The sequence below is a fragment of the Oryctolagus cuniculus genome, chromosome 13 (assembly GCF_051225735.1).
Source record: "Oryctolagus cuniculus isolate XC-2025 breed Fujian yellow rabbit chromosome 13, ASM5122573v1, whole genome shotgun sequence".
In the NCBI taxonomy this organism is placed as follows: domain Eukaryota; kingdom Metazoa; phylum Chordata; class Mammalia; order Lagomorpha; family Leporidae; genus Oryctolagus; species Oryctolagus cuniculus.
The window spans coordinates 102,840,177-102,865,500 of NC_142879.1; the positions used below are offsets into that span (position 1 = coordinate 102,840,177).

At 54.4% G+C, this 25,324-nt stretch overlaps 1 protein-coding gene across 1 annotated transcript in view; it reads left to right on the plus strand.

Moving 5' to 3' along the window:
* Window positions 1-24,007, plus strand: part of JCAD (junctional cadherin 5 associated) — a 53,014-nt gene extending 29,007 nt beyond the window's left edge. Inside the window, exons 3-4 of the mRNA XM_051821599.3 lie at window positions 6,664-10,208; window positions 22,015-24,007. Coding sequence (XP_051677559.3) covers window positions 6,664-10,208; window positions 22,015-22,049 — 3,580 coding nt within the window. The 3' untranslated portion in view covers window positions 22,050-24,007. The remainder of the gene's footprint in view (window positions 1-6,663; window positions 10,209-22,014) is intronic.
* The last annotated feature ends 1,317 nt before the right edge of the window (window positions 24,008-25,324 follow it).

A 25,324-nucleotide genomic window follows, 5' to 3' on the forward strand; every position in this document is an offset into this window, starting at 1 on the left:
CTAAGGGTTTGTCTATTTCGCTTGTCTTCTTTAAAAAAAACTAGATTTTTATGTTGTTGATCTTTTGTATTTTTTATTTCAATTTCATTTATTTATTTTCTTTTTGATTATTATTTCTTGCCTCCTGTTAATTTGCTGTTTGGTTTGTTCTAGTTTTTCTGAGTCCTTGAGATGCATGATTAGATTGCTTACTTGAAATCTTTTTTTAATGTAACACTTATCACTGTAAATGTCTCTTTTAATACTGCTATTGCTATATCCCAGAGGGTTTGATATGTTGTGTTTTCATTTTCCTTTGGTCAAGAAAGTTTTTCATTTCTTCCGCGATCCATTGCATGTGGTTTAATTTCCATCTGTTTGTAAATGTTCTGTTCTTCTTGTTCCTTCCAGCTTTACTCCTCTGTGGCCTGTGAAGGTGCATTGTATGATTTTAAACTTCCTGAGACTTGATCTGTGGCCGGATATAGGGGCTATCCTAGAAAACATTCCACCTGCTGATGAGATGTATTCCGTAGCTATTCTGTAAATGTCTATCAGGTCCGTTGGCTCAATAGTATGGCTCAACTCTGCTGTATCATGGTTGACTTGCATCTGCATGAGCTGTCCACTGATGACAGTGGGGTGGTGAAGTCTCCCTCTATTATAGTACTAGGGTCTCTCTGTCCCTTTAGGTCTAATAGCATTTGCTGCATATATCTGGGTGGCTTTGTGTTGCGTGTACATAAATGTTTATGATTGTTATAGCTTCTTGCTGAATTGATTTTTTTATCAATATATATTTGTCTCTTTTTAGTTTTTGATTTAAAGTCTGTTTCATCTGATGTGAGTATAGCTACTCCTACTTGGTTTTTGTTTCCGTTTGCACGGGGTGGCTTTTTGCAGCCCTTCACTTTCTGTCTGTGTGTGTCTACCTGTGATGTGAGTCTGATTGGTCTTCCTTCATTTGTAACTTGACTTTTTTTTATTATTGTCTTTAGGATTCTCTTGTCCTTAATTTTTTTTAAGATTTATTTTTATTTATTTGAAAGACAGAGTTACAGAGAGAGGTAGAGAGAGAGAGAGAGAGAGAGAGACAGAGGTCTTCTATCTGCTGGTTCACTCCCCAAATGGCTGCAATGGCCAGAGCTGTGCGATCCAAAGCCAGGAGCCAGGAGCTTCCTCCGGATCTCCCATGTGGGTGCAGGGCCCAAGCACTTGGGCCATCTTCTACTGTTTTCCCAGGCCACAGAAGAGAGCTGGATTGGAAAAGGAACAGCCAGGACTAGAACCGGCGCCCATATGGGATGCCAGTGCTTCAGGCCAGGGCGTTAACCCGCTGTGCCAGAGCACAGCTTCTGACAGGTTGACTCGTGACACGCTTTGGAGATGATCTTTTCTGGTTGAGTCTGGTCGGGGTCCTTCGAGCTTCCTCCATCTGACATCCGTAATTCTCTCAAGATATGGCAAGTTTTCAGCTGCTATTTCACTCAGTAGATTCTCAATGCTCGTTTTCCTCTTCTTCTCCTCAGATATCCCTGTGGCGTGAATATCTGTTCACTTAATGCTCTCCCACACGTTACACAGGCTGTCTTCATTCTTTCAAGTTCCTTTCTCTTTATTTTTGTCTGAGTTAATTCAAAAGTCTGGTCTTCCAGTTCAGAAATTCTTTCCTCCACTTGGTCTCTTTTTGCTTTTAACGCTTTACTTATCCTTTTCTTTTCTTTTCTTTTCTTTTTTTGACAGGCAGAGTGGACAGTGAGAGAGAGAGACAGAAAGGTCTTCCTTTTGCCATTGGTTCACCCTCCAATGGCTGCTGCGGCCAGCGCGCTGCAGCCGGCGCACCGCATTGATCCAAAGGCCAGGTGCTTCTCTTGGTCTCCAATGGGGTGCAGGGCCCAAGCACTTGGGCCATCCTCCACTGCACTCCCGGGCCACAGCAGAGAGCTGGCCTGGAAGAGGGGCAACCGGGACAGAATCCGGCGCCCCGACCGGGACTAGAACCTGGTGTGCCGGCGCCGCAAGGCGGAGGATTAGCCTATTGAGCCACGGCGAAGATTTATTTATCTATTTGAAAGTCAGAGTTACACAGAGAGAGGAGAGGCAGAGAGAGAGAGAAGTCCTCCATCCGATGGTTCACTCCCCAGATGGTCGCAACGGCCGGAGCTGCGCTGATCCGAAGCCAGGAGCCAGGAGCCAGGAGCTTCTTCTGAGTCCCCCATGCGGGTGCAGGGGTCAAGGACTTGGGCCATCTTCTACTGCTTTCCCAGGCCATAGCAGAGGGCTGGACTGGAAGAGGAACAGCCGGGACTAGAACCAGCACCCATATGGGATGCCGGTGCTTCAGGCCAGGGCGTTAACCCGCTGTGCCACAGCGCCGGCCCCTATTTATCCTTTTAATTCCATTGTAGTTTTCAGCTCCGACATTTCTGTTTGGTTCTTTTTACTGGTTTCTGTCTCTGTATTGAATTTCTCGCTCATATCCTGTGTCCTTTTCCTCCGTTCTTCGTATTCTCTCGCATCCCACCCCGTTTCCTTAGGATTGTTGTCGTAAATTCCTTTTGGGGCATTTTATAAATTTCCTGCAGGTCGGGATCTGTCTCTGGAGACCATTGTGTCCTTGTGGGGGTGTCCCACTTCCTTGCTTCTTCGTGCTTCCCGTGTCCTTACGCTGACATCTGTGCATCTGGTGTAATAATTCCTTTTTTTTTTTTTTTTTTTTTAATGGAGTGGGTTGTCCTGGCAAAGACTCCCTGGAACATGGACTGTCATTTGGGCTGCTGGTTTGGCTTTAGTTCTGGGTGAGCCGGGAGCTGTCACCTCTGACTGCTTCTCTCAGTGTTACTCGGTATCAGCAGTGCCCGCAGGAGCCACAGATGGCAGCAGCTCGTGGAGGAGGAGTGTGACGGTGAAGCAGATATGTGTCAGCTTCCTAAGGTGTGCGTTGTCTTTGTTGTTGTTAAGTTTTATTTATTTATTTGAAACTCAGAGAGAGAGAGAGAGAGAGAGAGAGATTTTCCATCCACTGGCTCACTCCCCGTCTATTTGTATCACAAGTAAATAAATACCAATTTAAAATACATAAAAGTAATAATAATAAAATGCAGATTTTTAGGGGCTCCTGCAGAACAGCGACCCTCTGGCAGGTGTTGGGAGTGGTTCTCCTTGAGCCCAGCGCACAGCACAGACCTGGTGCCCAGCGCCCTCGTGTGGCACAGCGTTGGTGGCTGTGGCACCGCTCCCTGTCCCCAGCCCTCACTCTGCCATACCACCGGCTGAAAAGTGGACCGGAAACCACACAGTGTGGGTTCATGACAGCAGCAAATGAAAATGAGTTCTTTCCACCTCCCTGATAAGGAAAAACAAACAGGTAACCAGGAATGAGAAGGCCAGGCAAGTCTCCCCAGGGAGACTGCGGATTGGGATGGTGCACCCCACAGTCCACTCCCTCTTGCTCCGAGGACCGACTGCAAATGACCCGGGCCTGCAGGAAGTGTCTGTGGACAGTGGTGTCCCTCCAAGTGCTCCACCACACACCCCATGTCGGTACAGTGGCTCCAGCAGCCGCGTGCCTGTGCTAGAATGGTGTTCATCCATTAAAATCCAGCACCTGTGGAATTCTTCATTTTGCTGGGAGAAGTGAAATACAGTGACTAACCAGAAGGGCTTTTATAAAACACTCTGTATTTATTTAAAATGCAGGGTGAGAGCGAGAGAGACAGAGAGAGAGAGAGAGTTCGGTTGGCATTTGTCACACAATGCATGACACCACTTGAAGTACGCAGTCAGTGTTCAGATCAAGCAGCCTCCGAGTCCCAGTCTCCCTCTCCGTCCAATGGGTCATTCCCACCTTAGAGGGGCGCTGCTGGAGCTTAACCGAGTTCATGGAGACAAGGCTGGGGTTGGAGCTTGTCCTCGGTACCTGCCGTGTGTGAGTGACAGCTGTTGCTGTGTGTCCTGGCAGTGTCGGGAAGTGCTCGCCTGATGCCAGACACGGCACCTGGTGGCACGGTCTGAAGCCCGCATCCTCGCACACACACACTAGATGCCGCAGGTTCACTTTCAACTGCGCACGCGTACTGCTTCCATCACTGGCAGAGCCAGCGGGGGTTTGGGAGTTGGAGCAGCCCCAGCATTGAGTCCCGGGAGCGCCCCTGGCTGTCAGGACATCAGAGAGGCGTGTCCTAGTCCTGCATAGGCGTCCTGGGTATCTGGGGGGCCGATTGCCCATCCCGTCGTGTGCTGGAGCCTACAGAGAGATGCCGCCTTAGACCTGCCGGTGGGGCTGTGGGCTCACAAGGAAGCTGCGCTGCTCCCTGGGCAGCGAACAGCAGCCTGCACTTGCTGCGACCTTTTCCTGCCCCGTGGGGTCCTTCCCACCCGCGAACACAGCCCCTTGCTCCTCGCCCTCAAAGTCAGCCCCTGCCCTAGTCGCCCCGAGTGCCCAGGGATAAGAATCCCCCGTACCATGCGTTAAACATGCAGGCGCCTGGGCCCGGCTGCACCTGCTGGCCCCGAACTTCCATGCAGAGAGAGCTGGGGCTTGTGCATAGTGCGTGTCGTGCCACGGTGGGGTGCTGGGCACTGTGTCGCCAGGGAGAGGACCGGACGTGGCGTGCACTCACACACACCTTGTCAGTCACTGCCCAGGAGAGGCCTGGGGCGGCTGGCACTGCGTGCCATTTTACAGCAATACAGAAAGGTATAAGGAAGAGTTCAGTGAGCACACAGAGATGTAAGTTTTCAATATTTTGCCGTAGTGTTTAATATTTTACCTCATGAGTAAACATTGCACACACACACACACACACACAAACACTGTTTTTTTTTAAATAGATACACATATTAATATCATTCAGTGAAGGATTCCTGACAATGATCATAAAATAAGGGAAGAAGTTATGTAAGGGGTATAATTCAGGAAGACAAAAGCTGTATACCAAATAACAGCCTGATGTGTGTGTGTGTATAAAATTGCACATATGAGGGCCGGCGCCGCGGCTCACTAGGCTAATCCTCTGCCTAGCGGCGCCGGCACACTAGGTTCTAGTCCTGGCCAGGGCGCCGGATTCTGTCCCGGTTGCCCCTCTTCCAGGCCAGCTCTCTGCTGTGGCCCGGGAGTGCAGTGGAGGATGACCCAAGTGCTTGGGCCCTGCACCACATGGGAGACCAGGAAAAGCACCTGGCTCCTGGCTCCTGCCATCGGATCAGCGCGTTGCGCTGGCCGCAGCGGCCATTGGAGAGTGAACCAACGGCAAAGGAAGACCTTTCTGTCTCTCTCTCTCACTGTCCACTCTGCCTGTCAAAAAAAAAAATTCCACATATGAAAGAAAAAATATGCTGTCTGTGTCTGGCTTATTTCACTTGGTATAATAATCTCTAGTTCGGTTGGCGCCGCAGCTCACTAGGCTAATCCTCCGCCTTGTGGCGCCGGCACACCGGGTTCTAGTCCCGGTCAGGGCGCCGGATTCTGTCCCAGTTGCCCCTCTTCCAGGCCAGCTCTCTGCTGTGGCCGGAGGGTGCAGTGGAGAATGGCCCAAGTGCTTGGGCCCTGCACTCCATGGGAGACCAGGAGAAGCACCTGGCTCCTGCCTTCGGATCAGCACGGTGCGCCAGCCTCAGCACGCAAGCCGTGCAGCCATTGGAGGGTGAACCAATGGCAAAGGAAGACCTTTCTCTCTGTCTCTCTCTCTCACTGTCCACTCTGCCTGTCAATAATAATAATAATAATCTCTAGTTCCATGCATTTTGTTGCAAATGCTAGGATCTCATTCATTTTTATGGCTGAATAATATTCCATTGTGTCCGTGGCCGTCTGTGGCCATCTGTTGGTAGACGTGTAGGGTGGTTCCGTGTCTTGGCTGTTGTGAACGCTGCTGCGGTAAACTGGGGAGTGCAGGCGTCTCTTCCGTGCGCTGACGGCATTTCCTTTGGATGTAGTCCCAGCAGCGGGACAACTGGGTCATATCCTGGATCTATTTTTAGTTTTCGGAGGAATCTCCATACTGTTTTCTGCTCCCTTTTCTCTACATCCTCGCCAGCGTCAGTTACGTTTTGACTTTTTGAAAATTAAATGTACTGTCTGATAACCATTGGAAGCATACGGCAGGAGCTGCTTCGTGGCGCCACCAGGTGCTCTGCACTACACGCAGTGGCCACGCCGTGGCACTTACGCAGGCCTTGTTTCCCGTGTGCAGTGCGTCGTCCCAGGGTGTCACCGGCGGCAGGAATTAACCAGCTCCACGCCCATCTCACAGGGCTCATGGCTGACTGCAGTGTCATGTCCCGAGTCCCTGGGGACTGCACCATCAGCGGCCCCACGCTGGAGATGCCCAGGGGCTCCCAGACAAGCTCGGATGCCTGGTGTGCGGCTTCCAGGATTCCAGTGCAGTGCATCTGGGACAATGCCAGGTCCTGGGGACTCTGAAAGGCCTCCTGGGTTCTAAGGGTCACAGCAGAGCGAGGGCCTGGGAGCAGCAGAGAGGCGTGGCCTGGGGGCGGGTTAGAAATGGAGTCCCCACCAGCCAGCTGTGGTGGGTGTTTGTCTTTTTGACGGTCAGCAAGAACTTTTGCCAGGAACCAATCCATCAGAGGTCCTGACCGCGGTCCGGGTTGGAGTGCCAGGCGCCAGGGCAGAGAAGTGCGTATAGGTTCCGCGTGTGACACCCGCGTCTCTTTGTCTTGTAGGTTTTCTAATCGCCCGGCCTTAGTGTGGTCTGCTCAGCCCCCGCCGAGGGACGACCCAGGCCACTGGAGGAGAGGGCCCGAGGGCAGCGGCTTGCTGGGCTCAAGAGAGCGGAAAGAGCTGGGCATCAGAGCCATGGCGCAGGCCCACAGCCTGCCCGCCCCCATGCAAGAGGGTCCCTGGGAAGTCGGTGGAAGGACAGAGAAGGTGACGAGAAAGGCCGCGTGGGAAGAAGAGCTGAGGACGAGCCCTGGCCGGTGGCCGGACGGAAGCTTGGAGAGCTGGAGCCAGCCGAGGCAGCTGGGGAGGCAAATGTCTGATGGCGGTGGCCAGAGGCTGCCGCACAACCTGTACCCGCTCGGCCCGGCCGAGCCCGCCTGGACTGCTCAAAGCAAGAGGAAGTCCCGGTCACTGCCCAGAGTTCTGTCCCCCGAGAGCCTGAGGTACATGGAGGTCCCCATCCCATTCAGCGATGGGCACGTGCCGGGTGTGCCCCAGATGCCGCCGTACCCCAACTGCGCGCCGAGCTTGGACTGCAAGAGGAACCCCGAGAAGGCACCCTTGCCCCGGCCCAAGTTTGGGAGACCCATCAAGCAAGGTGGGGGCGGGCACGGCGACCCTCAGGCCAGCCAGCATGGGGCCCCGCACGTTTCCTGCTGGAGCAAGGCCAATGAGCCCAGGCACGAGCTCTGTGGGTCCGACCCCGGCTTGGAGCCACCGGTGTACGTGCCCCCGCCCTCATACAGGTCACCCCCCGAGCATATCCCGAACCCCTACCTGGAAGATGCGGCGCCTACACCTTCCAGCAGCGGCCACGGCCAGCAGCCGCACCTGACGGAGAAGCCCCGGCTGCCATCTTCCGGGAGCGGGGATGAGTATGGTGTGGGCCAGTGCTCTCCCTGTCCCGCTGGCGTCCAATACATTCCCTTCGACGACCCCAGGATACGGCACATCAAGCTGGCCTGGCCACACAGTGACCGCCAGGACGCAACACCCGAGGGCAGCTCCTGTGGCCTCGGTCCTGTTGCTCCCCCAGAGCCAGCCCGCAACGTCACGCAACTCGATGGCGCCGGGCGGAATCCACGGAACCCGACCCCCCCGAGTGGGGATGACAGAGGCCTGGCCTTTGCTGAGCCGAGCCCCCAGTGGCTGTGGGGCCAGCTCCCCAGGAACAGGGACAACGGTGGCCCCCCTGACCCAACAGACCACCGTATCGCGAGAGACGGCGAGCATGGGCACACTGAGGGCCTGGTGTCCCGTGCCAGCCCACACGGTGAGAGCCTCTGCGAAACTCAGGCCAAGCTCAAAAAGTCTGAAACTGGGCCTGAGCTCAAGAGAAGGTCAAAGAAAAAAGTGAACGAGACCATATTTTGCTTGGTTTCCATCCCAGTAAAATCAGAGTCGCAGCTGCCAGATACAGATAGGAACAACAATGACTTAAAACAGGGCGCCCGTCAAGTGAATGGGGCTGATAAGAGCCCCCTGAGCGCGTCGTGCACAGACCTGGAGCTGCAGGCTCTCACGGGAAGCCTGGTGGGGAGACCTGCGCTCTGCACACAAGCGCCTGGAGAACCCGAGAAGGACAGGCACGCGAATGACCTCCGATTCCTTTATCTTACCGGACACACCGAGCTCACGTACCCTGGCGTGTGGCCTGGCCACCAGTACAGAGATCAACAGACACAAACCAGTTTCCCCGAAGAACCCAAAAGCTCGCAGCAGCCCACCGAGCTGGGAGCCGCGGGGCACGTGGCGCCGACTCCGCGTCGTGCAGACCCCGCCGCGTCCGACCCTGGCACACACACGGTGGCATGTGCGTCCAGGGACCACGCTCAGAACCTCCAGGGTCAGGCGTCCCCCCTGAGCCCGGCCAGCAACAGCGCCTTCTCCAGGGCCTCCTCCTCCTCCTCCTCCACGACTTGGGCACCTGCCGCCAAGGCGGGCCCCAGCGTGGACGGCCGGGCGCCGCAGCCGGAGGTGGTGAAGGGGGAGACAGCCGCGGGCTCCTGCAACAGTCAGCAGCCCTTCGGTCAGTTTCTCCTGAAGCCCGTGAGTCGCCGGCCCTGGGACTTGATCAGTCAGCTGGAAAGTTTCAACAAGGAACTGCAGGAGGAGGAAGAAAGCCATCCCGACAGCGATGGCCGCCGCGGCAGCGGCAGCGAGGGAAGTGAGGGGCAGGGGCCCTGGGAGGACGGCGACCCCAGCCTGGAGAAGCACCCGGGCTTCCCTGAAAGCCACAGGGAGGAGAGAGAGGAGCGGCAGCCAAAGGCGTGGGGGCCGCAGCACCCCGAGTTTAGGTCGGGAGGAGCCAAGAGCCAATCTGGGGGCTGGAGCGAGCAGGTGGCACCCGGCTGGCCGCAAGCCTGCCCTCAAGCCTGCCCTCGGTCCCCGCGGGGCCCTCCGCAGGCGGAAGAAGGCAGAGGGGCGGTGTTCCTGGCGGCCGATGGGGGCGCCATCACGGAGAAGCGGGACCAGGCGGAAGGGCGCAGCGCCAGGGAGCCGGTGCACAGCCCAAGTCCTCCCAGAAGAGCGGAGTCCTCGAGAGCCAGTGACGCATGGCCGGCCGCCCCGGCCTGCGCTGCTGGCCTGCGGGAGCCCACGCGTGATGCCAGCGCCCTGAGAGTGAGCGGCGCGGCCCCTCCTGAGGCGGGGGAGACCCCTGCCCCGCTGCCCCTGGCTGCCAGGAGCCGAGGCCTCTCGGCACCAGACCTGCGGTGCGTGGGGCTGCGAGAGCAGCACCCCATAGGGTCGGACGGGTCTTGGGGCGATTCCAGCGCTGCGGAAATCCCCCCCGGGGAGACCCTGCAAGCCAGGGCTGCGAGGATCCTAGGCATCGAGGTGGCTGTGGAGTCTCTCCTGCCGGATAGCAGCAGAACCAGGCAGAGCCAGCGCCCTGAGCCGCCCCGGGAAGCCTCACAGGCCAGCTCGGCGCCCTCAGACGGCCCCACGGCGACCGCCGACGCCTTCTACGGCAGGAGGAAGTGCGGCTGGACGGAAAGCCCTCTCTTTGTAGGGGAGCGGGAGGGGACCCGGCGGGCCCCCCCTGCTCCCGAGCCCTCGGCTGCAGACGGGGTCCTCGCTGGCCAGGTCCCCAGCCCTGAGCCTCAGCCCGACGGCCTGGAGCCCAAGCCCTCTGAGTGCAGGGCCGGGGGCCTGGCGCCCTCCTTCAGGTCCACGCTGTTCCACGTCATAGAGCGGACCCCGGGGGCGGCAGGCTCGGAGAAGAGGCTAAGGAGCCCTTCCAAGGTGATCGAGAGTCTGCAGGAGAAGTTGGCCGCGCCCCCGCGCAGGGCAGACCCCAGCCGCCTGATGAGAATGAAGGAGGTGAGCTCCGTGTCCCGGATGCGCTGCCTCAGCTTCCAGAGCGCCGACCGCGCCGCCGAGGAAGCCGGGCAGCCCGCGGGCTGCGGGTCTCCCCGCGGCGGGGACCGCGCGCACCCGAGGGGGCTGTCGTCAGCGCCGGCCAGGGGCGGCGTCTCCTGGGAAGACCTCGGGCGTCCGGCCGCACAGAGGGACAGGATCGCCAGTGAAGACTCCTGGTGCCCAGGTGAGGAGCGAGGCCGGAGGGCAGGTGTCTGGAGTTACCTGGCATCCTCAGATCACAGAGCGTGCCAGGGCAGTGGATAAGGAAGACGTGCGTCTCAGGAAAGACCAGAGGCGACCAGGGAGTAGTTACATCAGAAGAGTCCCCATTGCCAAAGAATGACCCAGGAGCCTTCCTTAGAACTCAGTGTCTCGTGGCATGCTTTAAATGATGGTGCCCTTAATAGACATCAGCTGTGTAAGGAGCTATATACAATTAGCTTCCTGAACAGCTGCTGGGGCCCCTTAATACCCACCAAGTGTTCCAGCTCGGACCTTGGATTGGGCCTGCCGGGGACCACACCCAGCGTGCGGTGTCCTCTGTCTACACAGCAGGCATCCAGGCCACACCTGGTGGATTTGATGGATGACCCACTCTGCTGGGTCTCACCTGGGACTCCTCACCTCCCTCCTTGTTTTCTGTTTTCACTGCCACACCCTTTACAAACTTGCAAAGGTCCAGTGGATAAAAAGATCGATTTTCACGTTCTCGGCACCCCAGCCCCTGACCACCCACCCTCCACCTGCCCGGCCCGCTCTGTGTTGTGTAACAGAACGCCCGAGACTGGGCAGCGTCTGAACAGAGGAGGTTGGTTTGGGCTCGCGGCCCTGCAGGCTGGGGAGGTCAGGGTTGGGAGGTGGCATCGCCTGAAAGCCACTGGCCACACTGGCTCGGGCAGAGGAGCAGTGTGTGTGTGAGCCGGTGTGGGCAGGAGCCAGGGTCACTGTAGGGCAGCCTGCTCTCCAGGGAGCTTGCTCGCTCCATGGGAAATGACCCTCATCCCGCCTAAGCCCTCGTCACCACTCAAGGGCCCTGCGGAGAGCTCTGGAGTGGACAATCCTTGTTCCAGCAGAGGGACCCACCAACCTGTTTCTTATGGTCCCCAAAGTTGGCCTTTAAAAATATTTATTGTCACTGAAAGACAGTGACAGAGTCATCCTGTCCGCTAGTTCATTCCCCAAGTGGCTGCAACTGCGGGGGGGCTGGGGCTGGGGCTGGGCCAGGCCGGAGCCAGGAGTGCAGAACTCCAGGCAGGTCTCCCCACAGGGAGCAGGGAGCCGAGCACTTGAGCTGTCTCCTGCTGCCTCCCGGGGTGGGCATCAGCAGGAAGTTGGAGTTGGGAATGGAGCCGGGACCTGGACCCAGGTGCTCCCATACAGGATGCGGGGATCCCAAGTGGTGGCGTAGCCAGTGTGCGAAAGGCCCACCCCAGGACCCTCAGTTGCGGTCACTAAACCTCAGGCCAGGCGTCGGCAGGCCTCTGAGCCCCTACCTTGTCCTACTTTAGTATGTTTCTGCAGCCGTCTCTGGTGGGTAAAAGCACAGGCAGTTTCCTATCGATTACCAGTGGTTCTTCTCAAATGAGATTTCACCATCCCAGCACTAACAGAACAGGTCCAAAGAGGTTTTTTTTTTTTTTTTTTTAAGATTTTATTTATTTCAGAGGTACAGTTACAGACAGAGAGGGAGAGACAGGGAGAGAGGTCTTCCATCCGCTGGTTCACTCCCCAGATGACCGCAGCAGCCAGAGCCGCACCAATCCAAAGCCAGGAGCCAGCAGCTTCCTCCCGGTCTCCCACGTGGGTTTCCCAGGCCATAGCAGAGAGCTGGATCAGAAGTGGAGCAGCTGGGACTCGAACCGGTGCCTGGATGGGATGCCAGCACTGCAGGTGGAGGCTTAGCCCACTACACCACAGTACCAGCCCCCTGTGCCCCCCAAGAGTTCTTGACATTTCTTTGGGGCATCTCCTCAGAGACTGGGAATGAATCAGTTATGTGTCCTGGAAATGATGAGAAGAGTTGAGATAAATGTAAATAACCTTAGACTAGGAGCAGCCTTAAATCACTCATTCCAGACCTCTCTCCAGAGAGGAAGATGGGTTGGACATCACCTCTCAAGGCAGGCCCATCCATCTTCCTGTGCCGGCTCAACAGGTGGTCCCACCCCTCACACCCCGGCCCCTTCTGTCCCCTCTCCAATTCCAGGATTCCAGAGGTAGAGGGAAATGGGAAAGAGCAATTGTTTCAGCTAGAAAGATCCAGAACTTTCTTTTTTTCAAAGTCTACTCAGGCACTTTGAAGTTTTGCCCACAAATGCAGTATGATTCGTGGGGTGTTAGCCAGAACCTGAGAGAAGTGAACACCTCTTGGGGGCCTGGTGGATCCTCTGGTTTGACCGGTGGAGGCTTTGCGGAAGACAAGAATGAGGAAGCATTACATGCCCATTTTTTTTTTTTTTGAATGGGGATTTGCTCTGAATTGACAGACACCATTGTTTGTATTTATCACGCACAGCATGATGGGTGGAAGTGTCTGCCCCTCCGGATGGCTGGGTTTAGTTGCTTAAGGAACGTGTGACCTCACGTGGTGATCTTTGTGACCAGGGTGCTGAGCACCCCCGCTTTGCGCTCATCCCGCATCGTTGACTGTAGCCGTCGTGCTGTACGGTGGGTCCTCTGGGCCTGTGCCTCCCGTCGTCACGCGCTGGCACCTCCCCAGTACCCGCGGTCCCTGGCCGCCTCGCTCCGCTCACCACCATCCCGCTCCACTTGCCTCCGGTCCACTGCGTCAGGGTCCCTGGATAAGTGAGGCCTTGCGGTGCTTGTCTGTCTTTGCTGGAGTTGTTTGTCTTAGCACGATGGCCTCCCGCTTCTCCCAGGCCGTTGCGAATGCCAGGGCTTTGTTCTTCCGTGAAGGCCCAGTGGAGTTGCACGGTGTGGGCGTACCGCCGTGCTCCTAGGTGGTTTCTCTGTGCTGGCTGTTGTGGGTAGCACTGCTGTGAACAGGGCGGCGCCGGTGTCTTTAACAGAGCGATCTTGTCTCCTTCAGATATGCAGTGTACCCACCAGCGGGCTTGCTGGGTCGTGTCCGAGGAACCTCCGTATCATTTTGCATGACGGCTGTGCTAGCCGACACGCCCCCCCCCCCCCCCCCCAGCAGCCTGCAGAGTTGCCTGTGCGTCCTGCCAGCACTGGTACCCTGCTGCGTCTGTTTTGGTAACGGCATTCTCCCAGGAGCGAGAGGCATTGGGTTGCTGGTTTGTATTTTCCTGATGCTTCTGAGGTCGTGGTCAAAAACTCGCCATCCAGACCAGTGTTGTGGGGTTTCCCCCCGTCTCCTCCTAGTTGTGCCACAGCCTGGGGTTTCCCGTTGGAGTCCCTGGTCTGCTTTGGGTTGATTTGTGGGTCCAGTGAGAGGTGGGTCCAGTGAGAGGTGGACTTGCATTTTTCTCAGCACCGTTTGTTGCAAAGACCACTCTTCCGCCATTGTGTGCCCTTACTGCCTTTGTGGAAAACCAGTTGGTTGTAGCTGTGTGGGTTTGTTTCTGGGTTGACTGTCCTGAGTGCTGGTCTTTGCGTCTGCTTATAGGCAGATGCCGTGCTGGGTTTGACTTCTATAATTTTTGTAATATTGCTTAGAATTATGTACGTGAGGCCTCCAGCTTTGTTTTTTGTTGTTGTTGTTTTTTCTTAAGATACCTTTGGCTATCCATCATTGTTTTATGGTTCTGTACAGGTTTGCAGATTGTCTTATCTTGAACAATGTCGTTGTTGTTTTGATAGTGATTACATTGAATATGTGCATTATTTTAGGTAGAATGGACGTAGTAATATTTATTTTCCTATTAAAGAACGTGGGAGATCTTCTCTTTTCTTTGTACCATTTTCTGTTTCTTGCGTCAGAGTTTTGTAGTTTTCAGTGGAGAGATCTTTCACCTCCTTGGTTAAATTAATTTCTAAATTGTAGCTATGGTAGATAACATCGTTTTCTCTTTTTAAGATTTATTTTTATTTATTTGAAAGGTAGAGTTACAGAGAGAGGGAGACACACACACGTGCAGAGAGAGAGAGAGAGAGAGCTTCTATCTACTGATTTTTCTGGGTCTCCCACATTGGTACAGGAGCTCAGGGACTTGGCCCCTCTTCTGCTTTCCCAGGCACACTAGCAGGGAGCTGGATCAGAAGTGGAGCAGCTGGGACTCGAACCGGAGCCCACGTGGAATGCCATTGTCACAGGCAATAGCTTAACCTGCTACAGCACAATGCTGGCCCCAGTATTTAGTGAATTTTTACTGTGAAAGGATGTTGAACTATGTCAGGTGCTCTTTCTGCAGCTTTTGAAATGATCCTGTGGTTTTTGTGCTTTGTGCTGTGAATGTGATGGATCTGATTTATGGGTTTGTGGGTGTTGAACCATCCTTGCCTTGACTGTGGTGAACAATCTTTTTGTATACTACTGAATTTGGTTTGCTGCTATTGTGCGGAGCATTTTTGCACCAGTGCTCATCAGAGATGTTGGCCTGTAGCTTTCTTTCCTGGGGTTGTGTCCTAGCCTGGTTTTGTTATCAGGATGACTCCAAGCTTAGAAGTGTTCTCTTTGGGGGCCGGCATTGTGGCGCAGTGGATTGAGCTGCAGCCTGCAATACTGGCATCCCATATGGATGCCAGTTTGAATCCCTGCTGCTCCACTTTCTATGCAGTTCCTCGCTACTGGCACCTGGGAAAGTAGCAGAAGATGGCCCAAGTCCCTGGGCCCCTGCACCCATGGGAGAGACCCAGAAGAAGCTCCTAGCTCCTGGCTTCAGCCTGGCTCAGACCCAGCTGTTGCAGCCATCTGGGGAGTGAACCAGCAGATGGAAAACCTCGCTCTGTCTCGCCTTCTCTCTCTAAGTCTACCTTTCAAGTAAATAAATAGATCTTTAAAAAAAGAGAAATGTGGCCGGCGCCGCGGCTCACTAGGCTAATCCTCCGCCTAGCGGCGCCGGCACACCGGGTTCTAGTCCCGGTCGGGGCTCCGGATTCTGTCCCGGTTGCCCCCCTTCCAGGCCAGCCCTCTGCTGTGGCCAGGGAGTGCAGTGGAGGATGGCCCAGGTGCTTGGGCCCTGCACCCCATGGGAGACCAGGAAAAGCACCTGGCTCCTGGCTCCTGCCACCGGATCGGCGCGGTGCGCCGGCCGCAGCGCGCCGGCCGCGGCGGCCATTGGAGGGTGAACCAACGGCCAAGGAAGACCTTTCTCTCTGTCTCTCTCTCTCACTGTCCACTCTGCCTGTCAAAAAAATAAATAAATAAATAAATAAATAAAAAAAAAAGAGAAATGTTCTCTGTCTCTCCTTCTCTCTCTAAGTCTACCTTTCAAGTAAATAAATAGATCTTTAAAAAAAAGAAATGTTCTCTTTTTAATTTTTCTGGACTAGTTTGAAAAGAATTAGTATTCGTTCTCCTTTAAATGTTTTATGGAATTCAACATGGAAGCTGTCAGGTCCTGGGCTTGTCTCTGATGGGAGACTTTATTTCTGATCCAGTTGCTTTCATGGTTATCCATCTGTACAGATAGGCTGTTTCTTCCTAATTCAGTCTCGGTAGGTGTTGCACACCCAGGATTCGTCCGTGGCTTCCGGGCTGTCCAGCTAACTGACATGTAATTGTCACAGCAGTCTCTAGTAGTCCTTTGTATATCTGTGGTGTCACTCGTGACATCTCCCTTTTCTTGTCTGTTTTTGTTAGAGTCTTTTACTATGTTGATTTTGCTCATCTTTTCTTTTTTTTTCTTTAAAGATTTATTTATTAATTTGAAAGTCAGAGTCTCACAGAGAGAGGAGAGGCAGAGAGAGAGAGAGAGAGAGAGAGAGAGGGGGGGGGGGTGTTTCCATCCACTGGTTCACTCCCCAACTGAGCACAATGGCCGGAGCTGTGCCGATCCGAAGCCAGGAGCCAGGATTCCTCTCCAGCATCACCCCGAAACAAGTTAGAGCTTGGTGTGGGCTTTTAGAACAAGTTCTGTTCATCTGATTGCAAAGCAGCGTGGCATGGGGGTGGTGTGGGGGAAGTGAGATGGGGAGAGAGAGCGGGGCTCGAGGGGAGAAGGGGAGAGACAGAGACAGAGAGACAGAGCAATCTAGCCGTCTTCCATCTGCTCATTTACTCCCCCAGTGCTTGCAACGTCTCGGGCTGGACCAGGCCCAAGGCAGGATCTCAGGACTCCATCCTCATCTTCCAAGTGGGTGGCAGGGGCCCAAGCACTTAAACCATCACCTGCTGCCTCCCAGGGGGCGTTAGCAGGAAGTGAGAGGGAAAGCAGAGGAGCTGGGCCTTGAACCAGACTCTGTCGATCCAGGTGTAGACGGCCCAAGGGGTGGCTTAACCCACTGTGCCACAGTGCCTGCCCCAGGGTGAGTTTACCAGTCCCGTTTCTTCCTGAGAATTGTAAGGATTTCAACGTAAGACAAATCTTGTTATTAAAAACACGACTTTGTAAACATTTCTGTGTCTCAGTTCATGGACACATATTCCAGGGAGTGTTGTACGTAACGCACCATGTGCTGTTCACGAACTTACTTTCTCAGCTTTGGCCCGACCATTCGGCACTGGCTCCAGCAGGTGTCTGAAAACAACCAGATGACACAAATGTTAGCTTCAGCCGCTAGGATCACCTTCCCTGGGAGCTCGCGCACTTGCTGTCTCTCTCTCTCTTACCATAATTCCTACAAGTAGAAATTTTAATTATTTTTTTCCGCTCTCTATCTGATACAGCCGTTAACACACAATAAAATAGCCCAACATCCGCAGGCAGAGCTCCCTGGGGCTGGGCTCCCTCTAGCTCACTCAGGCCATGGAGAGCAGTACCTGCGCAGGTGACGGGCTTTCCGTGAAGTGGTCCCTGGGCCTCAGGACGCAGCACCGGTTGTTTTGGAAGAGATAGAGGTCACACGATCACTGTGTTGACCTGGGAGCGTACTTCAGAAGGTTTGTGGGAAATGGCTTTAAGAGTTAAGTTTGGGGGCCAGTGCTGTGGCGTAGTGGGGTAAGGCTGCTGCCTGCAGCGCCCGCATCCCATATGGGCGCTGGTTTGAGTCCTGGCTGCTCCACTTTTGATCCAGTTCTCTGCTATGGCCTGGGAAAGCAGTGGAAGATGGCCCAAGTCCTTGGGCCCCTGCACCCATGTGGGAGACCTGGAAGAAGTACCCGGCTGCTGGCTTCAGATTAGCACAGCTCTGGCTGTTGTGGCCATTTGGGGCATGAACCAGTGGATGGAAGACCTCTCTCTCTCTCTGCCTCTGCCTCTCTGTAACTCTTTCAAGTAAATAAATAAAATCTTAAAAAAAAAAAAGAGTTAAGTTTGTTTCGATACAAAATTGTATATGCATGCATCTTTTTTCTTAATACATATTTTCCATGAACCTTTTAATTTTCATTTTTTAACCTCTGATATTTTTTCATGTTAATATGATATTAGTACAGAGAACAGATTCAATGTAGTTCATATACAAGTCTAAGAATATAATATTCCTGGGGCCGTGTGCTGTGGTGCAATGGGTTAAAGCCCTGGCCTAAAGCACCGGCATCCCATACGGGCACCGGTTCGAGTCCTGGCTGCTCCTCTTCAGATCCAGCTCTCTGCTGTGGCCTGGGAAGGCAGTGGAGGATGGCCCAAGTCCTTGGGCCCCTGCACCCACGTGGGAGACCTGGAAAAAGTACCTGGCTCCTGGCTTCGGATTGGCATAGCTCCAGCCATTGTGGCCATCTGAGTAGTGAACCAGCAGATGGAAGACCTCTCTCTCTGTATCTGCCTCTCTCTGTAACTCTTTCAAATAAATAAAATAAATCTTTTAAAAAAAGAATAAAATATTCCTTTCCTCTCTCCCTCCCTTTCTCTCTCTCCCTCTCTCTCTCCCTCTCCCTAGCTCCCTTCCTTCCTTCCTTTCATTTCTTTTTTTGAAATAATCCCAGTTCGTTAGAACTGTAGCAGTATATCATTCTTAACCGTGGGTTTGACAAAGATGGGAAACAAAGTTTGACCAAATTGGATCTGCAGCCACACTGGTACACACAGGCGAATGGTAGAATTTCATTCATTTTTATAGCTGAATAATTCAAAGTGGACGCAGGGCGGACGTAGGGTGAAATAAACCAGACACAGAAACCAGACACAGCAAGACAGGTACTGCGTGTTCTCCCATATACGTGAGAGCTAAAATTTTAAAAGGAAAACAAAATTCAAAAAAAAAAAAAAGAAAAAAAGAAAAAAAGAAATGCCTATGTGTATCACTATTGCCATAAACATAGTTTTGTCAAGTCTTGTGGTGTATCTTTGTCAAGCCAGCGGTTGAAAATGATAGACTACTGTAGTTCTAGAGATGATTTTAAAGTTAACTGTAGATGAGCGACATGGCTACCTCTTCATCCAATTATTGTTTCTAGCCTTGGTCCATATTCTCACGGAACCAAAGTCTTCGTACTTTTTATTTGTTGAGCTCTATTTAGTGGAGCCTTGAGCCTTTTTGACTGTAATATAAACTAAAAATATATTATCTCAAAAACAAAAAAGAGCTTTTTTTTTTTTTTTTTTTTTGGACAGGCAGAGTGGACAGTGAGAGAGAGAGACAGAGAGAAAGGTCTTCCTTGGCCGTTGGTTCACCCTCCAATGGCCGACGCGGCCGGCGCGCTGCGGCCAGCGCAACGCGCTGATCCGATGGCAGGAGCCAGGAGCCAGGTGCTTTTCCTGGTCTCCCATGGAGTGCAGGGCCCAAGCACCTGGGCCATCCTCCACTGCACTCCCTGGCCACAGCAGAGGGCTGGCCTGGAAGAGGGGCAGCCGGGACAGAATCCGGCGCCCCGACCGGGACTAGAACCTGGTGTGCCGGCGCCGCTAGGCGGAGGATTAGCCTAGTGAGCCACGGCGCCGGCCAAAAAAGAGCTTTTTTATCTTTACTTTTTATTTATGGGGGGAGGGGAGAGGAAGAGAGCGAATGTTCCATTCTCTGGTTCCCTCCCCAGCTGCCCGCAGTTCCTGGATCCCAGCCCTGGTCTCCCACGTCAGTGGCAGGAACCCACCGACCTCAGCTGCCGCCCCTGCCTGCCAGGATCTGCGTTAGCAGGAAGCTGGGGTCAGGAGCCCAAGCCGGAGCTGGGACGTGAACCCAGTACTGCGGCGATGTGGGGCGCGGGCATCCTAACCTGTGGCGTCTTAACTGCTAGGCCAGACACCTGCCCACCCCAACCCCGAAAGCTTTGTGAAGCCTCCTCATGTGTTCACTTGCCCCACAAGTTAGAACAGAACCTTTGGGGGCTGGCATTGTGGCGTAGCAGTTTAAGCCACCGCTCACAATGCCTGCCTCTAATACTGGAGTTCAGGTTCAGATCCCTGCTGCTCAGCTTCTAATCCAGCTCCCTGCTAATGCACCTGGGAAGCAGCAGATGATGGCCCAAGTGCTTGGGTTCCCACCATCTGTGTGGGAGACCTGGATGGAGCTCTTGGCTCCTGGCTTCAGCCTGGTGCGGCCCCAGCTGTGTGGCTATTTGAGGAATAAACCAGCAGATGAGCGATCTGTATCCCTGTCTGTTATTCTGCCTTTCATATAAACAAATAAATCTGAGCCAGTCGGAAGCCAGGAGCCAGGAGCTTCTTCCAGATCTCTCAAGTGGGTGCAGGGGCCCAAGGACTTGGGCCATCTTCTGCTGCTTTCCAGGTCACAGCAGAGAGCCGGATCAGAAGTGGAGCAGCTGGCACCCATTTGGAATGCTGGCACTGCAGACGGAGGCTTGAACCTGCTGTGCCACAGCGCCAGCCCTAAACAAATAAATCTTATAATAATAATAATAATAAAAAGAGCAAAGCCTTGTTGCCATGTTTCCGGTAAACTCTTGCACTGTGTTTTCCTTTTCACGTAAACACAAGAATCCTCGTCATTTCTAACCCCGCCCTGAGCCCCTGGCGCCTGCACCACTCCCTGGCTTCTGAGTTCAGATCCTGTCTGGCACTGTAAAACGTGGTCACACCATGTGCCTCCTCAACCCCACGCCCTTCTAGAACCTTCTGTGGCACTGTAGTACGTGTCGTATGGTGAAGGGTCTTCGTTGTACACTAAGGGTGGCCGTTTCAGCCAACATATGCCTGGTGGTCATTTTCAGTCTCTCAGAATGAGTGGAGGTGGCTCTGGTCCCAGCTCTGAAGGGTGAGCACGGGCTCTCTCCCCTTCCGCTGCGGGCCCTGTGTATGGGAGTGAGAGATGCCCGGTGCAGGCACCGCGCCTGGGAGACCTGGGCAGGCTTCCTGAAGCCAGGAGACGACATCAGGAGGCCAGGCGACAGCGCGGCTCCACGGCAGGCCACGGCAACACTGACAGCTGAGAGGTAGCCCGTAGCAAGCACCCTGGTCCTGCACCTGTGCTGTGTGTCCCTGTCATGTGCGCCGCTGGATGCAGCTCACCCTCGCGGAGCCGGACTGCAAAGGCTTGGGACTAAAACGGGGCTGGTGTAGCTTGGTGATTTCTGTGTTGCCTATGTGCTGAAGCAGTAATATTTTGGATAGAGTTGGTAAAGAGACAGCATTGCCATTGGTTTCACCCATCTCCGCTCTTGTGTGTTTTCGCGCGGTCACTTGAAAGCAGTGAGCCGAGGCAGCAGCCCAAGGGCCCACAGACGGCCTCCCTAGCTCCCTGTGTCCAGGTCCTTGGCTCCCGCTGCAGGGCTGTGGGATTCACAGACCACCTGGAGGGCACTGAGGCGAGCTGCCCAAAGTGCTGTCTCCTTGCAGTTGATCAATGCTCAGCCTCTTCTAGGCCTCCTGTTGGCCAGCAGTGTGCCTTTGGCACATTCGGGCCCTTTGGTGACTTCCTGCTCACTGTAGGAAGACACGCATGCTCCCAGGAGGGGTCGGCACGCGAGGCTAATGGAGGCACTAAGCAGCTGATCCACAGCCAGGAGCCAGGAGCTTCTTCCGGGTCTCCCACTGCTTTCCCAGGCCATAGCAGAGCTAGATCGAAAGAGGAGCAGCCGGGACACAAACCAGCGCCCACGTGGGATGCCGGTGCCACAGGTGGAGGCTTAGCCTACTACGCCACAGCGCTGGCCCTTTTAAGTGAAATCAGCTGAGCCTGTCTGTCTGTAACGGGCTTCTTTCTCGTTTGTCACACGTCCTCCAAGTTCACCGCACAAGTGGCAAGATTCCCTTCACTTAAAAGGCTGCTTTCACAAAGTTGCTTCCACTCTTGGCTAACACAAGTAAACGCTGCAGTGGACATGCACATGAGCTCCCTTTTCCAGAGAGCGATTTTATTTCCTTTGGCCAGATAACTAGTTTGGCATCCTAGGATAGCTCTGTTTTTGAGGAACTTCCAGAATGTCTTCCGTAATGGCTGTAGAGCTTCCAGACCACCTAAACATTTTCTCTTTAAAGATCGGGAAACTTCTGAGCAGTGAGCTGTGTCCCAGAGGTTGTCAGCCATGGCGGCCCCAGTGGCTGCACCGGTGGCAGCTCGGGGCCCTCGCTCTTCTGTAGGGTGTCCTGTGTGGCCACAGCCTGGGATTCTCCAGGGTGCTGGCCAGACTCACAGCCACCTGCCTGTGGAGGCCGTGGGAGACAGTGACAGGTGCAGGTGGCGGCTGGAGACAGGAGGCCTCCCCCTGCCAGCAGAGCAGTCAGGGCGGCAGGATCCCCAGGCTCTGGGGGGCCGCGTTTGGTCACAAAGAGGCACACCTGACAACCCACCTTTCATTTAGAGTGAGGATTTACAGAAAGGGGAGAGAAGTCCCCTGTAGCACCAGCCAGGCACAGGAGGGCCGACGGCAGAAATGCTGTGGTTAAAGCTGTCGGTATTCACCGTGAGCGTTAAGCCACTCACGTTTGACCACGCGTGTCATGTGATTGTAAATGAACTGTTAACACACTTGTGGATTTTGCTGGGTTAGCAACTGTTACATAGAATCCAGGCCAGGCAATGGTCCCACTAATTTCTTCTCTCTCTCTCTCTCTCTCTCCCCTATTTTGCAGAGGCATATGACCCCAGCCGGGTGGAGAGGGTGTGATGGCGGTGGCACGTTGGCGAGCCCACGGCCGCTTCGCCCCAGCCTGCCCTTCTCTGATGGGGTTGGCCAGTCCACCTCGCACGCGTCGGAGCTGCCCCCACCACTGCCAGCGGAACCAGACCTTGCCGTCCATGTGGAGTTGCCTGTGGAGACAGAGCACCTGCGTTTATAGCATGAAGACGACCCAAAGCCTGCATTTAGAAGGGCGTCCCTGAGACGCGCTGGGCCAGGCCACTCGCGAGCTTGGTGTTCCTGGAAAGTAAGACCTGGAAAGTGCAGTGAATGAAATGGAGAGGACTGTGGACGTCGCCGGTCTCCCGCCGCCCGCCCGAGGCATGTGGTCCGTCAGCCAGGCCAGACCCATGTCTCAGCGCCTCGGCGTGTGCGCGTGACCTGTTTCCTGCTCGGCGTTCTGCAGCTGGCAGTAGCTGGGCTTAGCGCTTCTGAGAACAGGGGCAGGGCGGTGACGGAGAGTGATGTTTCCCTGGCGATGGGATCCTCGGGCTGTGAAAACATGCCGTTGTCTGCTTTGCACTCAGTATTACTATCTATTTTTATTTTCCGTGTGGATATTTTAGAAATTCTTTATATGAAAAAGAATCGCTGGTTTAAAATAGACCATTTTAACAAAGTAACTATATTTCTTTTTACAAAAAAAAAATTTGCTATTTTTCTATGATGTAAACACTTGCCAGGCAGCAGGTTTTTAAGGAGGCGTTATTTTATTTAAGAGCCTGGATCCCTACGTGTGAGAGGAGCCCGGAGAGAGCTCCCTTTTGCCCCAGAGCATCGTGGCCCTGGCCCGTTGGCCGCTCCGATGTTTCTATTTTTGTTTTAGGGAATGTCAGGGTGGACACAGCACAGGGTTGTTGAAGTAGACTTTCCGCAGAAACGGTTTTACAGATGCAGCTGGGAGGTCGCCCTGATGACGGCCCTGGGTGGACCGGCTGGTGTCCTCATGAGGGTCCCCGCTGCCCTGAGTGTGCTCCCCCCACCCCCACACTGCCCCTTTACAGAAGGACGTATTGTTATCTCGACTGCCCCCGTCCGAGGTGCACGTCTTTAAGAAGTGCTTGGAGACATTCTGTATGCCTTCCTCTCTGTCTCTCTCTCCTTCCTTCCCTCCCCTCCCTTTTCCCCTTCTCTTTATTAAATTTGTTTTGAGAAATCACTCTATTTGTGGGTGTTTCAGCTTCCTAGGATGTGAAGCCCCGGGTGGGCTGTCCCTGGGCCCCCAAGTGACCTGCAGGGCCTCCGAGCCCGTGCTGACCTGTGCCACGTGATTCTCCTGCAGTGGAACCTGTCACAGTCACCTGTCCCCAGAACTCGGCTCTTAGGGAAAGCTGTAGGAAGCGCTAGTTGCCATGGCCACCATGAGACAAGTGCAGGGCGATGTATGTGTGTGTGCATACATGCATCCATCCGGGTACATGTGTGGGAACTCTGTTCTAACTTCCTCTTCAGTTCTGTGGACACCACCTAGCAGCTTCTTGCAATGAAAAGAATGAAATTTTTGCTTCTTCCTCGAGAAAGCGAAGCGTCCCCGTGTGCATCAATCGTATGTTCTCCAAACAGAACGCTGTGCGGCTCTGCCTTGTTTTATTCTAAATTACCGTCTAACACCTTCCTGAGAGCTTTGAGTTCAGCTGCAGTTGCCAACGTGTGCACGTTTACTTCAGTTTTCCTGGATTCCAGGCTGCAGATCATCGCAGCAGGAACAGACAACTCTTAACCGTTTAACGAGAGCCTGCGGCTGAAAGTCGTCTTTCAGAGGTTTCGGAGTTCCTGCCATCTGTTTTACTCCTGCTCCTCGCCGACACGCAGCTCCGTGGAGAGTTTTCACTTTGTATTTGTCGTTGCGTTGCTCATACATACATATGCTTGCTGTTGGTGTTTTAATCATTTGGAGCGTACCACAATGAAATTAAAAATTCTAATTTTGATTATTTGACCTAAAAGTTCTCTGAGGACTGGCATTTGAAATGTATTTACGTGTCCCAGCTTGGCAAACGGAGGGAAGCGTGGTGGTGATTTGGCGACACTGCTTTTCCTGGAAACAATCCTGAATGGTTGGAAACTCAGATACCCGGATTTCCGTTGTCCTCTTCTGTCCCTCTCTGAAAACGGCAGAAAACGGCACCGTAAGGCTGCCGCCAGCCCCTGGGTGGGTCCCTGGGACCACTGCCGTGTTGTGCCTCACCACTCGGATCTCTGGGGACTGGGAGACTGGCTCCCACCCGCCGGGCACAGCAGTGGCCCGGCTTGCTCGGGGGGCACCTTGGCTTAGATCCTGGGAGGCAGAGTCGGGAAGCCGGTGGTGCACCTGCTGACACGGCGGCTGCCTGGCTCCCAGCATGACGAGGCCCTGACGGAGGCAGCACCCTGCCTGCCTGTTCAGCCACATTGCGTGCTTAGTCCCGTTACTGTTTTCCAGGAATGGTTGAATCACCCATGGTGATTTGTCGGGTCAGCGTCTCCTGCAGGGTGGCCAGGGCGGGCAGAAGTCTGTGTCTCTACATCTCTGCCCGCCTTCTGATCAGCCGTCCCTGGGTGCCTGGCAGGCCTTCCCTGGGGCGCTGTCTTACTGCTGCAGATTCTGTGCACCTTTGTGGGAGGCAAGGATCTAAGAGACCCTTTCCAGGTGACCCCTAGGAGCCTGTGTGCACAGCGAGAGGTCCCATTGCAGGGGTGTGGGTAGGATAAACTGGCGAAGTTTCCCACGTGCTTGGGAAGTGGCTAAGACCGGGTGTTCAAGTGGAGGCCTCTCAAAGTCTCCGCGGTCCATCCGTTGCCTCGTGAAGCCGTGGGTGAGGTCCCTGAGCCGTGTGGGGAGGCGGCCAGCACCCTGCACGTTCCAGGCTGCGTGAGAACCTGTCACGGTGGGTTTTACTAACACAGCTAACCCCGGGGATGTATACCCAAGGGCAGGGCCAGGTGGCCCAGCCGTTGGTCCAGACGGGGAGAGGAGGACACATTGCCTTTTCCCATGTGGAAGCCAGGCCCTGCGGGGGCTTCCAGCTAAGCCACCTCCCTCCACGACTGCCCCACAGCTGAGCCAGGGTTGTGACGTCCACTGTCACAGTCCAAGTTCAAGTTGAGAAGCTGTGGCGGAGACTCCCAGCCAGGGCGGGAAGCAGTAACCTACAGATTCCAAAACTCACAGGTGGAGCCTCCCCACTCAGGTCTGCCGTGGACGCTGAGCTGACACATGTCAAAAGCTGGAGATGTGGAAAACTGCCCGACACCCTGGGACCCCCACTCCTGCACCCCCAGAA